Below are 15930 nucleotides of genomic sequence, written 5' to 3' on the forward strand. Positions count from 1 at the left end.
TATTATTTCACCCATGTGGGAGTGTATCTGGAGGATACATTCCTAAAAGTGGAATGGCTGGTCAAAGAAAATGTACATTTGTCATTTGGATAAATATTGCCATATCGTCCTCGGAAGTTATGAAAAAATCTTTTCATGATTTCTTCCAGTACTTTAATGGTTTGGGGTTTTTTTTAACATTTCAATTTAGATCCCTTTAAATTTTTATCCTGGCTTAATGGATACTTAATAAGAAAAACAAATTATTTAAAACATTAAACTCCTCACTCATAGTGGAAATTCAAGGGCTCGTTGTCCCCATCTGTTAGATCACAGGATCTAGATGCAAATAAGGACATCTTGCAAAGGTTCAGTTTACGCAGCGGGTAACATAGCCAGACCTCTGCTCAGCTGTGTGCAGGTTTATTTCCTCCCAGAGTCTCATGGTAGTGAAGAATCAAGCCCTGAGAGCTTGATTTCCACCTGCACATGAATTTTTCACTTCAGTAGAACTGAGGTCGCTGTTTGGATTTTCCTCCTGAAATATTGTAAGTTGCTTTCATCATTTAAATAAAAAGAAGTGGACTCCCCTGCAGGACTGGGGTATGTGTGTATGGGCTGCATGACTTAGTGTAGGACAATGTGAGAGCACATAGGAAGAGAACTAATTTTACTCCTACAGGGAGTCTGGAGACCTGTTACTCGCTGGCAAACCTAAGCAGCTGTACTGAAATGTCAGATGGATTTGCACAGCTGACTCAAGTTGCCGAAAAGAGAGGAGCATAGTAATTCCATAAATTGACCCTCTCCAGCCAAGCCCTGCTTAATATAGTTACGGCTTGAGCTTAGCGGCAGTCACTGCTAGAGGCTCAGCAAACACCACTGGGGTTCTTGGGGGAAAAAAAAATCTCTCAAGGTGGTATTGACCTGGGACGCTTGGTAACTGGGGGAACTTCTTGAGAGTTTTTTCTTTTTTTATATCTTCTCTGATTATTTCTCCTTTTCTAATAAAGTATAGAAAAGTATAGAAAAGAATCATGTCGGAACACAGCAGGAATTCAGATCAAGAAGAACTCTTTGATGGGGAGATTGATGAAGATGAAATCTTGGCCAACTTGTCCCCAGAAGAGCTTAAGGAACTGCAGTTGGAAATGGAGGTGATGGCCCCTGACCCCAGGCTTCCCGTGGGAATGATTCAGAAGGATCAGACTGACAAGCCACCAACAGGGAACTTCGACCATAAATCTCTCGTTGATTATATGTATTGGCAAAAGGCATCCAGACGCATGCTGGAAGACGAACGTGTTCCTGTTACCTTTGTGTCATCCAAGGTAACTGGGGATTTGTACACAACAGAGAAATGGCTGCCTGGGCTGGGCTGGCACGTGTCCCTGTTGTAACTGTCATTTCTCAAGACTCTATGTTTTGTCGACACTTATAGATAAATCAGAATATTTCATCCTACGCCAGATGGGAACTTTCTTTAACACTTACATGGTATAACTGGGAGGAAAAAGTGGTAATTTCTTGTAAATATCTCTTTAAAAAAATTGCCACGGGGTTTCTTGTGCAGGAAAGCCTATATTCTGTAGGCATGATACTTAATGAATTAACTCATAACCCAGAAGCATTTGTCCTTTATGCTTTTTTTGGCTCACAGAACCCTTTAAGAAGCTGAAGAAGGCTCTCCGTTCTCTCCTTCCATCACATGCATACACATACAGTGTTTCACATACAATCTCAAGGGTGTCACAGTCCCCCTGAAGTCCAGCCACAGGCTCTGCAATTAAACCAAGTCAAATAACCAAAAAATCCAGTATTACCACAGTACATTGGATATCAGTGGTGAATTTAGAAGTTGATGATGTTAAGCTGTTTTAAAGATAGTTCATTCTTTAAATATGTTCCTTATATGAAAAGTAGAATTGTGGTCCACTCTGGACTTGTATATCAGCACATTGTTTTAAATGTTTCACTTAAAAATGACTTGGAAAAAATAAGACAGAGATCCCCACAGGTAAAGTCTCTTGTAGTTATGCCTGCTAATATTGATATATCTTGTCACATTACCGTCACGCTGGCTATAATTTTAGGAAAGTTATAAACTGATTTCATGGCCAGGGGAATTTAAACATGTACTGCACTCAAGAAAATGAGTTGCTGGCTTGATCAGGTTAGAGTGTAAGGTACAATTTGCAGACGTTTTACAACTAGAGTAAAAGCCAGTTCTATATGAACACCAATTTCAGAGGAAAAAACAAATTGGGTACTTTTAACACTTTTTCTTCCGTTGGTATAATTTAAACAGCTTGATAGTTGGCTCCCCCTGCTGAGACAAATGAGAAATGCAAAGGTGAAGGCTTCAGAGTTAAGGTGTCAATTGTCAATTCCAGCCTATAATGTTATAAGCAGTAAAATCAAGTTCTTATTTTTTTTAATTACAGGTTTATTTTTTATTGAGATAACATTGATTTATAACACTATGTAAGTTTCATGTGTACAACATTATATTTCTACTTCTATATACCCTACAGTATGCTCACCACCAAAAATTTAGTTTCCATCCGTCACCATACAGTTGATCCCCTTTACCCATTTCGTCCTCCCAAGATCAAGTTCTTACTCAGATGAGCCTGTGTGTCAAACTGCTACATCAGCTTTCAAAATGACACCTATGAGGTACACATGCATTTTGGGAAAATGTGCTAATTGATGTGCAAACATTTAATAAACATTATTGATATGACTGTCATTTTCCTTCCCAGACTAAGCAGTTGTTTCTAAACCTCTACTAATCCTGTCCTCTTTTGTAGCTGGCTTTGCCTCCTAGACACTTTCCTTCCAAAGGAACTGGACTATAAAGCCTGTCCCTGGAGTATCCAGGGTAGTTTTCCCAGAGCTGAGCAAACAAAAACCAAAGTTTAAGGGTTTTGTTATGTTCCAAATATCAAACTGCTCTCATTTTCCCCACAGTATCTTATTTTCAGGGAAACTTGTTGTACACATTACATTAGATTGGCAAACATATTATGTAAATTTTGGTTAGGGCAATAAGGAAATTATTGTGTAACACAGAGCTATTGAATACAAAGATGCCTATTCAGCTATATACAAAACAAAGATTTCAATGAATGGATAAATCCATAAGGTTTTCAAAACAAATAATTTTTAACTGCTTCTGGAACTGAACCCCATCTTTAAAAAACAGTAGAGGGTCTGAAAACAAAATTAACTAGGCTTAATTTTAACACAGGGGATGAGAAAAACACAGCCAAAAACTGTTCGTGCCTGTGTGTGCCTATAAAAATTTATCTTTATTTTTGTTGTATTTGCTTGAAAAACTAATATGTGTACTTGGTTTTAAAAAAACTTAGTCTAGAATTATATAACGTAAAAAGTGAAAATCCCCTCAATCCTTCCTTTTCTCAGTTATCTCAATGGTTACCTCTCTTCCTCAGAGATAAGTACTTACTTGGTAAGCATTACAAGTCTGTTTTTTTCTACACATTTATAAACTTTGGTATATATTGTGTGTATATATGTATACACATAAATACGTAAACAAATGGAATACTATGCCTACAGCTTATTTGCTTCCTTTTTTCACTTAGTAATAAATCTTCTTATTCTCTCCAGTAAATAGTGCTGCTCTTCAAATTTCTATGTGAAGAAACCCTCATGACATGTATTCTAACCCTCATAAACCCTGCTATGTGTTCTAACTCTCATAAACTTCTCTTTTAGGGAAAAACTCAAGAACAGCATGAAGAAATAGACACAAGTAATAAAAATGTGTCCCAATATTTAAAAGAAAAGCTTAATAATGAAATCACTGCACATAAAACAGAATCACAGGGCAGTGACAATGTCCAAGAAACAAATAGTGAAGATAACAAAGATGATGTGGAAGATGAAGAAGATGATGCAGAAGATGATGAAGAAGATGATGCAGAAGACGAAGAAGATGATGCAGAAGATGAAGAAGATGATGCAGAAGATGAAGAAGATGAGGGAAAAGAGGACAGTGAAGAGAGTGATGAGAAAACAAAAAGAGAAGAGGAAGGTGAGGTAAAGGAGCAAATCAGAAATGGTGAGAACAATAGCCAACAGGTAACTGATAAAGTAACCGAAGAACAGAAAGACGGACCAGAGGCCCAAGAAAAAAGTGAGAAAAAAATATCAAAATTAGATCCCAAAAAGCTAGCTCTAGATACCAGTTTTTTGAAGGTAAGCGCAAGGCCTTCCGGAAACCAAACGGACCTAGATGGGAGCTTAAGGCGAGTGAGACAAAATGACCCTGACATGAAGGAACTCAACCTGAACAACATTGAAAACATCCCCAAAGAAATGTTGCTGGACTTTGTCAACGCGATGAAGAAAAACAAACACATCAAAACCTTCAGTTTAGCCAACGTGGGTGCGGATGAGAACCTAGCATTCGCCCTGGCCAACATGTTGCGTGAAAACAGGAGCATTACCACTCTTAACGTCGAGTCCAATTTCATCACAGGCAAGGGAATCGTGGCCATCATGAGGTGTCTCCAGTTTAATGAGACACTAACCGAACTTCGGTTCCACAATCAGAGGCATATGTTGGGCCACCATGCTGAAATGGAGATAGCCAGGCTTCTGAAGGCAAATGACACTCTCCTGAAGATGGGCTACCATTTTGAGCTTCCAGGTCCCAGAATGGTGGTAACCAACCTGCTCACCAGGAATCAGGATAGACAAAGGCAGAAGAGACAAGAAGAACAGAAACAGCAGCAACTCAAAGAGCAGAGAAAGTTAATAGCCATGTTGGAGAACGGGTTGGGGCTGCCACCTGGGATGTGGGAGACGCTGCGGGGACCAGTGCCCGATTCTGGGACGCAGGAGTTCCTTCAGCCTCCTCTTCCTCTTCCTCCTCGACCTCCCAGCTCCCACGCAGTCCCCTTCAGTCGACAAAATGAAATGACGAAAAAGCCATCGCACGCTCCGAAGTACAGGCCGGACACTGACACCTTCCGCATGGTAAAGCTAAAGAGAATCCAGCGCAAATCTCGGATGCCGGAAGCCAGAGAATCAGCCGAGAAAACCAACCTCAAAGACGTGATCAAAACGCTCAAACCCGTGCCGAGAAATAGGCCACCCCCGCTGGTGGAAATCACCCCCAGAGATCAGCTCTTGAACGACATTCGTCACAGTAACATCGCCTATCTTAAACCTGTAAGTAGGAGGTGGGAGAAATGGTGAACACACACCACGATAAATGTCTCCCAACTCTCTTCCCTGCTCATTTGGACACCAGGAGATTGTCACTAACTGAGGGAAATCCGTCAGCATTACGGGTAGATCTAAATGATTGGTTATCCTCAAAGACACACATCTATATAACTTCTGTAACGATGGTACTAATAGCTAACATCTATTGAGCACTTACTATGGGCCAGATTCATTATATGAATTAACTTTTACAGTCACTTTAACAACCCTATAAGGCACGTATTATTGTTCTCCCTGTTTTATAAAAAGGAAACTGAGGATTAGGGATGTTAAAAAACATGTCTAGGAGAAACAGCTCAGAAGTGGTAGAGTTGACTTTGAAATCCAGTTCTGAGTCCAGGGTCAAGCTTTTATTCACTCCAGCCACACAGAGCTGACACAAGCAGAGATCCCCAGGGACCTGCTGTAGGAATAAATAAGAGTGAGGCCTAATTAGGCCAATGTTTGTAGATGAGTGCTTCCATAGTGCTTGAAAAAACAGTTCTTTTTTAGTAGATGAATGGAGACTACCTGCAATTGCAATTATACTCTTTATTTTTTAGGTGGGCGGAAAATAATAAACTTCAGATTAATATCTCTATGAATAAATGGAGCTTTAAAATATTTTACTATTATTTCAGTTTTCATATTTACTATGATTCACTATTACTCATGCTGACAGGCAAAAATGTTCTATTCCTTGCAGCTTAAGTTATAGAAATAAATGTTTTTATAGTCATTACTATGGCGGCATTTATGGAGGCTGAAAGGTGCGTGTCCGAAGACCACAGGTGGTTGATAATTAACTATTGTTTTAAAATCTAGTATGTAATTTAGCCAAGATATTACATTGACAAAATAGTCAATATATTATTTCATCATAGAGAGTCAGTTTTTGTCAAGATGTTTTAAACAGGTTTCCATGTAAGCTTGTTCTTTTTCTGCTTTTAAAGAGTTTTATATTCTCAAACAATACAGGGAATTCCCTGGCGGTCCAGTGGTTAGGACTCAGCACTTTCACTGCCGAGGGCCCAGATTCAATCCGTGGTCCGGGAACTAAGATGCTGCAAGCCGCATGGCGTGGCCACAATAAAAGAAAACAAAAAACCAAACAACCCAATATAATTGGTTCTTATTCATATATACACATGTATGTTCCTTATTCCCATCTCCTAGTAATGCACAATTGACAACATTTCAGCATTTTATTCTTCTGAATCAAAGAAGACTTTCAACTGTGATTTAGAGGGACTTCTTGGGGCAGGGGGCAAGGTGACAGCACTAGAGGTCCCATGAGATCAGGCGAGAGGCCTTTGCCTGCCCTTGGGCACAACATCAACACTTTTTGTACCTGCTCTTCTCCAGGCAGCCAGACCTCTGTAGGGGATGCATGAGGGTGCTGTTTTGAGAGAGGCTAGTGCTGTCTCTCTGTAACCAGTTGTCAAGGCAAATCCAAGATGCCTTGGTGGCTAGACAATCAGAAAATGACATTAAGAGGAATCTTTTTTTTTTTTTTTTTTTTTTTTGCGGTACGTGAGCCTCTCACTGTTGTGGCCTCTCCCGTTGCAGAGCACAGGCTCCAGATGCACAGGCTCAGCAGCCATGGCTCACGGGCCCAGCTGCTCCGCGGCATGTGGGATATTCCCGGACCGGGGCACGAACCCATGTCCCCTGCATCGGCAGGTGGACTCTCAACCACTGCGCCACCAGGGAAGCCCAAGAGAAATCTTTTTAAAATCTGCATTAAAGATGGCATGTGGATTCAGAGTAGACAAGAGAATGAAGTTTAAATGATCATCTGACCCCACTCCCTGCCTTCTCAGGGAATGTTCTGCTGAGCAAATCGGCTTTCCCCGGAGTTGGCTGCATTTCATCCATCTGCTTACCCATTATTGCAATAAATATTGGTATAGCGCTGCCATGTATCAGGCACCATCAGCAGGGAATAGGACAGGTATAGTCTTAACTTCATGGAGCTTACAGTGTTGGTTTTATCATTTTTACAGTCAAGACACTGCCTTTTATTCAAGTGAGAACACTTCAGCTTGGGGTCTAGATTCTAGAGCAAAAGGCATTAAGGTAAATGCATGATAATCATTACCAAAATGCCACACCCTACTAAGTAGTACGTTTTTCATTTTCAATAAATTCTAAAGTGCTATCAGGTTTTTTAAAAAATTATTTATTTATTTATCTCTGGCTGCATTGCGTCTTCGTTGCTGCGCACCATCTTTCTCTAGTTGCAGCGAGCGGGGGCTACTCTTTGTTGCGGTGCGCGGGCTTCTCACTGCGGTGGCTTCTCTTGTTGCACAGCAAGGGCTCTAGGCGCGCGGGCTTCAGTAGTTGTGGCTCGTGGGCTCTAGAGCTCAGGCTCAGTAGTTGTGGCTCACGGGCTTAGTTGCTCCCTGGCATGTAGGATCTTCTCGGACCAGAGCTCGAACCCATGTCCCCTGTACTGGCAAGCAGATTCTTAACCACTGTGCCACCAGGGAAGTCCCAAGTGCTATCAGTTTTGAGTTGTGTTTTGTTTGTTTTTAATGTCCGCTAAGGAAGAAAAATATGCAGCAAAGTGAACTCTGACACGGTTTGTGAATGGTGGTCTTGCATATCAGCCTTTGCTTTGCAATGTCTTTTATCTATGCAAGGGACTGGCATCTTCTGCTTTCATTTGCCTGGCTTGGCTTGCAATAGACATCCCTTGATATGTATCTCAGATACAAAATGTCATGCAACTTCAATGTGGTCCTTTAAAATGCTCTGCAAGAAAAATGTGAAAATGCATTGTCCAACTGACAAAAATTCACTTGACTGACATCAGTTCGCTCCCTACTGCTGTGTTTTTGCGCCTTGCTGCATACATAATAAATGTCTGCTTTAATGCCGACTCACAGTGTAATCTCTCTTAAAAGACATTTTTTATCTTTTAATTTGAAATCATTTGAGACATGTGGAAGTTCAAAATAGTAGAAAGAATTCTTACAAGCCCAACACATTTTGTCATATTTGCTTTGTCATTCTTTAAAGGATAGTTTAAATGGCAGTACATTTGCACGTGTGCAATTCCAGCAGGGCACAGAGCTCAGTGGAAGTGCTGATGGTATGAAAACCTATACTGTGTTTGTGCTCCCACCTGCAACCGACTATTGTAAAACACCGTTGACTGTAAGATGCTTTCTGATGTCAGGGATACGGAAACATCGAAAAATGTGCATCTTAGACTCAGTAAAATGCTGTAAACGCCATCAGTGGTGATATCACAAGATCCCAGCAGAAAGGGCTATTTTTGTCTGGTCAAATGAGACACATCCACACTCACTTGAAGGAGGTGAAACTAAAGGTTATGGGGTTTCCCCCCCACTTGTGTTGGAGGATAGAGATGCTCTCTAAATCCCTGGATTTTCACATATGAAGTTAAAACCCAATTTGGAAATCTTATAATTGTTTTTACTGATGTTCCTAACTAAAACATTGAATGTCCATAAACATACATAGAAATTATTTATTTTTAAAGGAAAAATGATTATTTTTTCTCTCATGGACTTGGAAATATTATTTTTCTATTTTCTAGAGCATAGCTCATGAGGTAGTTTATATTTTAAATTTGTATTTTTTCCTTTTAGTGGTTATTCTCTCCCCATCTCATGCTTCTGGCTTGGGATCCCTGAAATGAAGTTTCTAGCAGAGAATGAAGGGAAGTCTGTATACTTGCTTGGCTCAAATGCTACCTCTTCCAAAAAGCTTCCCATTTAATTCAGTTTAAGAGAGATGTATTCTGGGGGCCAGGTATTGAAAACTAGTGGACTATAAGCCCGATTTGCAGGCCTGTTTTGTTTGGCTTGGGTATTGTTGTACGAGTTATAAAATATCACATGATAATATGCAGATACCTGGGAGCATTTGAAACATCAGATCCAGCCACATGGGGCCTGCATGTGCATGGCACAAATAAGCTGGATCTGTGTTGACTTCTCCCTTGAGATAGGTAATGGACTCTCCAGTTTTTCCTCAGTCTCCACCATGCCCTACTGCCTAATCCCTGACCTTTTTCACTCATTTACATTACTTATTTGACTGCTGTAGAATTTTTTGGTTTGTCACGTTGTTCTTATTGTTTTTAGCTATGTTTTAAAAGTCTTTGTCTTGTCTAACTGAATTTACTAATCGCTCATTTATTTCCCTCTGAGTTGATAACTCTGAGTCAATGTGATGCCAGCCCAAAACAAAGACGTTAGGCTTGTACGGGCTTATCCCTCCCTGGTAAATGTATGATTTCCTTTCCTCTTTAAAAATTTGGTGGTCCGCTCACTGCCTACCATCCCAGATGAGTATCTGTACTTTTCATTGAGATAAAAATCTCATCTGCAGCAACTATTTAATTTACTGAGGTCAACTGCGTTTATATCATATGCAAGTTTTGGTGCCAGTCAAACATGGTAACTTTTAACATTCAGTTAATTTTACTTTGGGCTCACCTATGTGTGTCTGGACTGGTTTCACCTAGGTGCCTAAAGACATGATTAAATGTCTCCTTCAGAAAGATTTCAGTATAATAATTTCCCGAGCAGCCTTAATTGGCCAAAAGACTCCGTGACACATTAGCAGTTGTTACGATTACAAAAATGTAAGAACATAGACTCCTGAGTCTTCATCTCTGGCCATTTTTTCTTTGCCTCATTTATAAAATATCCTATTTCTTTTGAAGTAGGATCTCTAGATTCTGTCCTTTTGCAGTTTTCTCCTTTTTCCCATCTTAGCTTCTCCCTTTGTTTCAATTATCACATAATCTAGGACAATCTCCAAATTTCCCTTTCCCTTTAGATCACTCAGGGTTTTCTCAGTACCTTCACTCAATCTGTCCCCAAACCAAGCTTTTCCTTTCTAGATTTAGTTGTTGTTTCTGGTTCCCAATTTCCCACGCTGTCTCCATTCTCTCACACATTCAAGTCTGAAGCCTCAGAGTTCCCTTCAGTTCCTTCCTTTTTTTCTGTCCCTTTTTTTTCCTTAAAAAAACCCCAAAACCCAAGAGCCCAAACCTACCAGAATCTCCAAAAGCCAAGGCCAAATCTAGATCAGAGCTTTAGAAATGTTATACTCTTGACAGAGGGAGTCTCCACAGGAGAAAGCAATGTAACGTTTCAAACTCATCTCAGAAGAGCATAAGTGGACTAGAATTATACAGACCAGGAACTGCCCTTCCCTAATACCTAGTGGAAGAAAGAGTTTTTGATGGACAACTTTTCTAAAGTCTGTGATAGTGATTCCTAAATTTTAGCATGCATCAAAAGCACCTGGAAGGCTGAATAGAGATTACTGAGCCTATCTCTAGAGTTTCTGATTCAGTAGGTCTTGGATGGGGCCTGAGAATTTTCATTTCTGACAAGTTCCTTGGCAATGCTCATGCTGCTCGCTTGGAGACCACACTTGGACAACCACGGTTCAATAACATCTATGGCAAACCATAACTCCTGAATTTTTCCCCTGAAGGACCTTCTTTTCCTCTCTCCCCACAACACTTTGCTCAGTTACTTATTTTCTGTCTCTGTCTTTCAAAATATATCCAACAGACTCAACTCAACACTTACAACAAAAGAAATGAAACCAAACATCAGTGGGGAATACCCTTCCTGTCTCTTTCCACTGCCCCTCACTTGTACCTCGCTTTCAGCATCTTCCACACAGTGCCTTAAGTTGACAGCTCTTACAGGCACACTGTAGGTCTCCTAGTGGATTCTGTGTTCCTCAAGGTAGGTCTTCCTCATCTATGTCCTGGACACCCATTGAGGTGTTGGTCCAGAGCAGGAACTGCAGTCACGTGTGCTGAATTAAACAACCCCTGCTGACATGGGTCTTCCCATCCTTCCCAATTGCTCCCAGTCTCTGTGGGTGTATGTATGTGTGTGTGTGCACTGTGTAACGCTATACACACGCACTTTTTAAAAAAAACTAATTTTAACCAACAGGTGAAGGGGGAACAGGGCCCCCTAACAATAATGCGAATTGATTCTTGTTTGTTGGAAGTTTTATATTTTTGTAACATCAGATCTAGCTATCTTTTCCTTTATGGTTTCTGTCTTTTGTGTTCTGCTTAGAAATGGCTTTTTTGAACCTTATTAAAATATTTGCCTATCTTTCTTGCTGCTTTTAGAACTTTTGGTTTTTAAAAAATATTCCATATTATAGATGAATTAAAGGGTTAGATGTTAGAAGTAAGTAGGAAGCAAGAAGTCTGCTATTTTATTTCTTTGCCAAGTAGCTAACCACTGATCATTTAGTGACCCATTCTTTTCTCCAGTGATCTGAACTGCCAGTTTGGGCATATTTTAAATTAGTTAATATGTCTCTGGGTTTACTATGTTTGGGCATTGCCACGTTTCACTTTTCAAAGTATTTTTATTAATTTGGAACCCTTCTATGCATATAAACATATATCAGGAATAACATACTACAAAAATATTTTTTCCATTCAATAATACAAAGAACACAATTTTGACTGTTTGTTACAGCTCTGCAGTTATTTTAAATAACTGGCATTATATATTTTGTTTATTGGTGGTGTTCACTGTTGGTGTTCTCCTTGGATGACCCTTACCAATCTGTAGTCACACCCCTCCTCTCCTGAAAGTCTGACACTAGGGAGGGAGAGAGTCAGAGCACATGGAGGACCCTTTGGTTTGAAGGCTGTGCAGGTAGCAGCAACACATCCCAAGTTCTCTCCAATGGGCAGGATGTTGGGAAACCTTTTGACGCAAAGGTTGTGGGCAGAGAACTGGCTAAGAGGGTCCATGGTAGATGGCCAAAATGGTTCCTCACGTTGGCAGGTGGACACGGGCCATAGAAGGAGAGACATTTTAAAGTCATTATTATACAAACTCTGAGTGTCCTTTGGACTCTGTCAGTGTTCTCTGAAAGGCACATCCATGATGGATGAGTCATTCTCCTAAAATATAACAGCACTTGAAACCCGTTAAGAACTTACCTTATCTTTAAGTTGTTCCTGTGAATCAAAGCTCAAAGTTGATTTGCAGTCAGACTTATGCTACTCTTTTGCAATTTTTTTGCCCTTGGGCGTTCTCCAAGTACTGTTGTAATATTTGGTGAGTATCACATTAGGAATGTGCTTTAAAGAGGAAAGACCAGTTCTTAAAAGAACATACATTTTATATTCTTATGGTGGTATTTGTTTGGTGAGTATTTCAATACTCAGGAAGGCATTGAAATCAGGCAGATCTAGATTCAAATCCAGCTCTGCCACTTCCTAGCCCTGTGACCTGAAGCAAATTGCTTAATCTCTCTGAGCCTGTTCCCTCTTTCCAAGGTGGTTGTAAGATGAAATGAGGCAATGCTTTCAAAAGAAGTGTTAATGTTGATCACTAACTTGTATTACTTAATCCTTATTATGAACAAGATACTGTCATTTTATAGCGAAGAAAATTGATGCCCAATACCATGCAACTAGTAAGTGCTAGTTCCAGGATTTGAAACAGGTGGAGTCCAGCACCCCCCCTCTTGTGTATGTAATAAGCTTCACCACGTGCTCAGAACCCCTGGAGCTGTCCCGTCATCAGTAAATGCCCACTTCATGGTGGCTGTGGCTATTATCATGATCTGAGGGGTCTCTCTGGCCAGAATTTCTAATCCGCTTTACACCCTTTGAGGCATGTACATTTTGTCATTTTTGCTGTAAAACACTTGAATATCTAGGATTAATTTTTCTCCTCTTTTCAAATGCTTAAATCACAGGTGCAGCTGCCAAAAGAGCTGGCATGAGAGGCAACAGAATAATCTTGGAGAAGAAGGAATTGACATAATGACTCTTGGATTAGAGTTCGGAGACTGTTTCAGCAGCACACTTCTGGATCCAGGTGGTGGAACTGGGAACATTGCTAACCGATACGCATATTTTGTAAAAGGCTTTGGCCCGTGACAAAACAGGGGCTGAAAAGGCAGGGGGAAGGAGATAAAATATGAATAGTCAGGGCAAGATTTTCTACTTCCAATCAGTTGGAGTGACTTAGGTGAAACTGAGTCTTCTAGCAGAAGTGAATTTTTTCGTAAACATTTGCTTTATTATTGCTTTCTTCTGGTAAATAACAATAAATACTGTAGCGGTGTTAACTATTATATTCCCATTTTTTCCTCCTTCCGTCTGCTCTGCTGTAATTCAACACACAGTAGCTTAAAGCAAACAGAACATGTTTCACTTTGTGGAAGTGTGAAGGGTGAATTGAACTCCAGGCCCTCCAGATGCTTTGAAATGGAAGAAATGTTAATTGCCTCCTCTTCTCTGGAGAATCAGTTGCGATTTCCGGTTTCCAGCCCTGCCTAGGTTTCTCTCTTGGCCATTTTCCTGTGTGTTGGGATATACTTCTGATAGGGGTATCTGTGAAGAGCAGAACGCTTAAGCCATGGGACGTGGAGAAAACAGTGTTTCCAGAAAAACTAACAGGGAAAACAGATGCTGCTTATGTATAAAAACTTCCCTGTTTCCACACATATAGAGACAATGGGAGACAGCATGCTAGTTTTGTTAAAAAAAAAAAGCAAAAGAAAGAAATTATGAATAATATATTTACTGAGAAGCTTTAGGTTTTAGCTAAGTATGTATATATATATACACACATAGATACATTTTTAAGTTTAGTCTGTGAATGATCTTGATCTTGTTCTTGTCCAAAATCTAAGGAAACTTGCTCTAGGATTAACCTTGAATTCCTTATCCTATCATTCAAGGCCCTCCATTGCCTGTTTTCAATTTAGTAATTCAGTCTTATCTGCCACAGATCCTTTATACTATTCTTTCACCTTTGTTTTATTTTGTTTTTTAATTTTATTGAAGTATAGTTGATTTACAATGTTGTATAGATACTATGCTTGATAAAACATCCTCATGCTTTTGCTTCCATTGACCCTTCTATGGAGTATCCTGAGAGACGCCACAAAAATCTCCCAGACAGCTCCATCCCCAGTGTCCTTTCTTTTTCCAAGTTCCTAGAGCCCATAATTATCCATTCAAGTCTCTACGTGCATAGAATCTGAAGTTTTGTACTGAAGTGGCATGAACCTTAGAAATCAGGAAATCACGTTTTTTCTGTCTTCGTCACCTGAGCAAATAATTGGCACCTGCCTTCTTTCTCTTTTTATATAATCCTAGGTGGTACATCACAGGCAAAACAGGCTAGGAGAGAATGGACTTAATGGGGACAAACAATACATTATTTCGAAGGACAAGCCATGGGAAAGAAATATGATGTTTCCATTTTTTAAAGATAATTTAGTGGGTACAAAAGTATCCAAATTTAAATAGATATAGTTTTCAATCAAGTAACTAATGTTAGAATGTCCCAAGGCTGAGAGTTTTGTTTTCTCTTACGTTACCATTTCTATAAAGCATCCTTGCATACAAAGCCAGATGGTTTAAAAAACGCTGCGATAAATAAAACTTTTAAAGTACCTAGCATATTCTGCATTTAAGAGGCTAAACTCTGATGGGACAAAGCACTCTGAACATCTTTAAGCTTAATGTGTATCAGTGGTTGAAGTTCTGGAAGCTCTTATGTGTTTGCTTATACAGCAACAGTATTAATAAATAAGCCAGGAATTTCAAAAAGTGTGAATAGTCCTGAAAGAGGACGTTACTCTTAGATGTGCAAAAAGGAAAGATGATCCAAATTCAAATTTACTGCCTCATTACAAAGGTTTTGTCAAGAAACAGGTGAAGCCATTCATATTATGCTTTTTTTTTCTATTCACCCACTCCCACCTTAAAAATCTTAACTGAAAATTTTAACTTGTTTTTAAAGTGAAATAATTTATAGCCTTTCCATGCTAGAGTTTTCTATTATATTCTGACCACCAACCATTAGTAATTGTAATGAGTATATTTTTTTCATTCACGTCGTCACTTTCTCCAAATTTACTGCATTTAGTCCACAAATTTCACCATGTAGAAAATGGGTCTAAAATATGTATAAGCCCATGCCAGGTTTAAAAAAGTATTCCATTAGTATTCGGTTTTATTCTGGCTGCAAATTAATAAAGTATTACAGTTTTATTAACAGTATTTGAAACACAAGCTGTTTTTTGCTGCAGAGAGAATATTTGCGTGTTTATAGGGCTGTCACTGAGTTTCTCAGACATTTAACACAGATGCACAGTAAATAAAGTCTCACCCCCCCAAAAAAAAATCTTTGATAAATTTTATTCATATTTGGCTATGGGTACAAATTCTAGGCCATATATATGAAATCATGGTGATATCGCTTTGCTAGAGAGAAGGGCTGCAGGTCGGCTAAGAAATTAAAATGCAAGAAAAAAGCAGGAGCAGCTTATGCATTGCTTCTTATTCTAGGACATACAGGGTCTCTTCAATAAGTACTGCTCCAAATGTCTTCCTAATTCCATGCTAGGGAGAGCTAACTATTTTCTATTCATCTATGAAATCACACAATTGGCAAGGAAAACATGTTGTATCATCTATTTCTAAATACATGGGAAGTGAAAGGAAGAAAGTAATAGAAAATATAAACTCATGCTATCTTAATTCTAATGTCTAGCTATAAAAACATATAATTGTACCAAGTGCTATCTGATATTTTTATGAACTGCAGAAGCTGTTGATCACTCCCATTTTTGAAGGTCTTTTTGCTTGGTCATCCAAAGATGCTTTTCAGATTTCAGAAGATCAGCTATTATTGTCCTCTTTCTGCCCCT

The 15930-nt window shown here is 39.4% G+C and overlaps 1 protein-coding gene across 4 annotated transcripts; it reads left to right on the forward strand.

The window, feature by feature from the left end:
• Positions 1–1016: 1016 nt before the first annotated feature.
• Positions 1017–12987, forward strand: LMOD3 (leiomodin 3; the record flags this gene model as incomplete). 4 transcript variants are annotated; one of them, XM_082848066.1, is made up of 4 exons in its annotated part: positions 1017–1310; positions 3724–3862; positions 3953–5184; positions 12961–12987. In XM_082848066.1, 4 exons carry the CDS (start codon positions 1017–1019, stop codon positions 12985–12987), a joined length of 1692 nt encoding a protein of 563 aa, XP_082704192.1. The 4 variants fall into 4 exon arrangements, with proteins under 4 accessions (XP_082704192.1, XP_082704193.1, XP_082704190.1 ...); XM_082848067.1 differs by having other exon boundaries at positions 3974–5184; XM_082848064.1 differs by having other exon boundaries at positions 1017–1364; positions 3724–5184.
• Between the last annotated feature and the right edge of the window lie 2943 nt (positions 12988–15930).

The sequence above is a fragment of the Leucopleurus acutus genome (genome assembly GCF_964270905.1).
Source record: "Leucopleurus acutus genome assembly, chromosome: 10".
NCBI classification, from domain to species: Eukaryota; Metazoa; Chordata; class Mammalia; order Artiodactyla; family Delphinidae; genus Leucopleurus; species Leucopleurus acutus.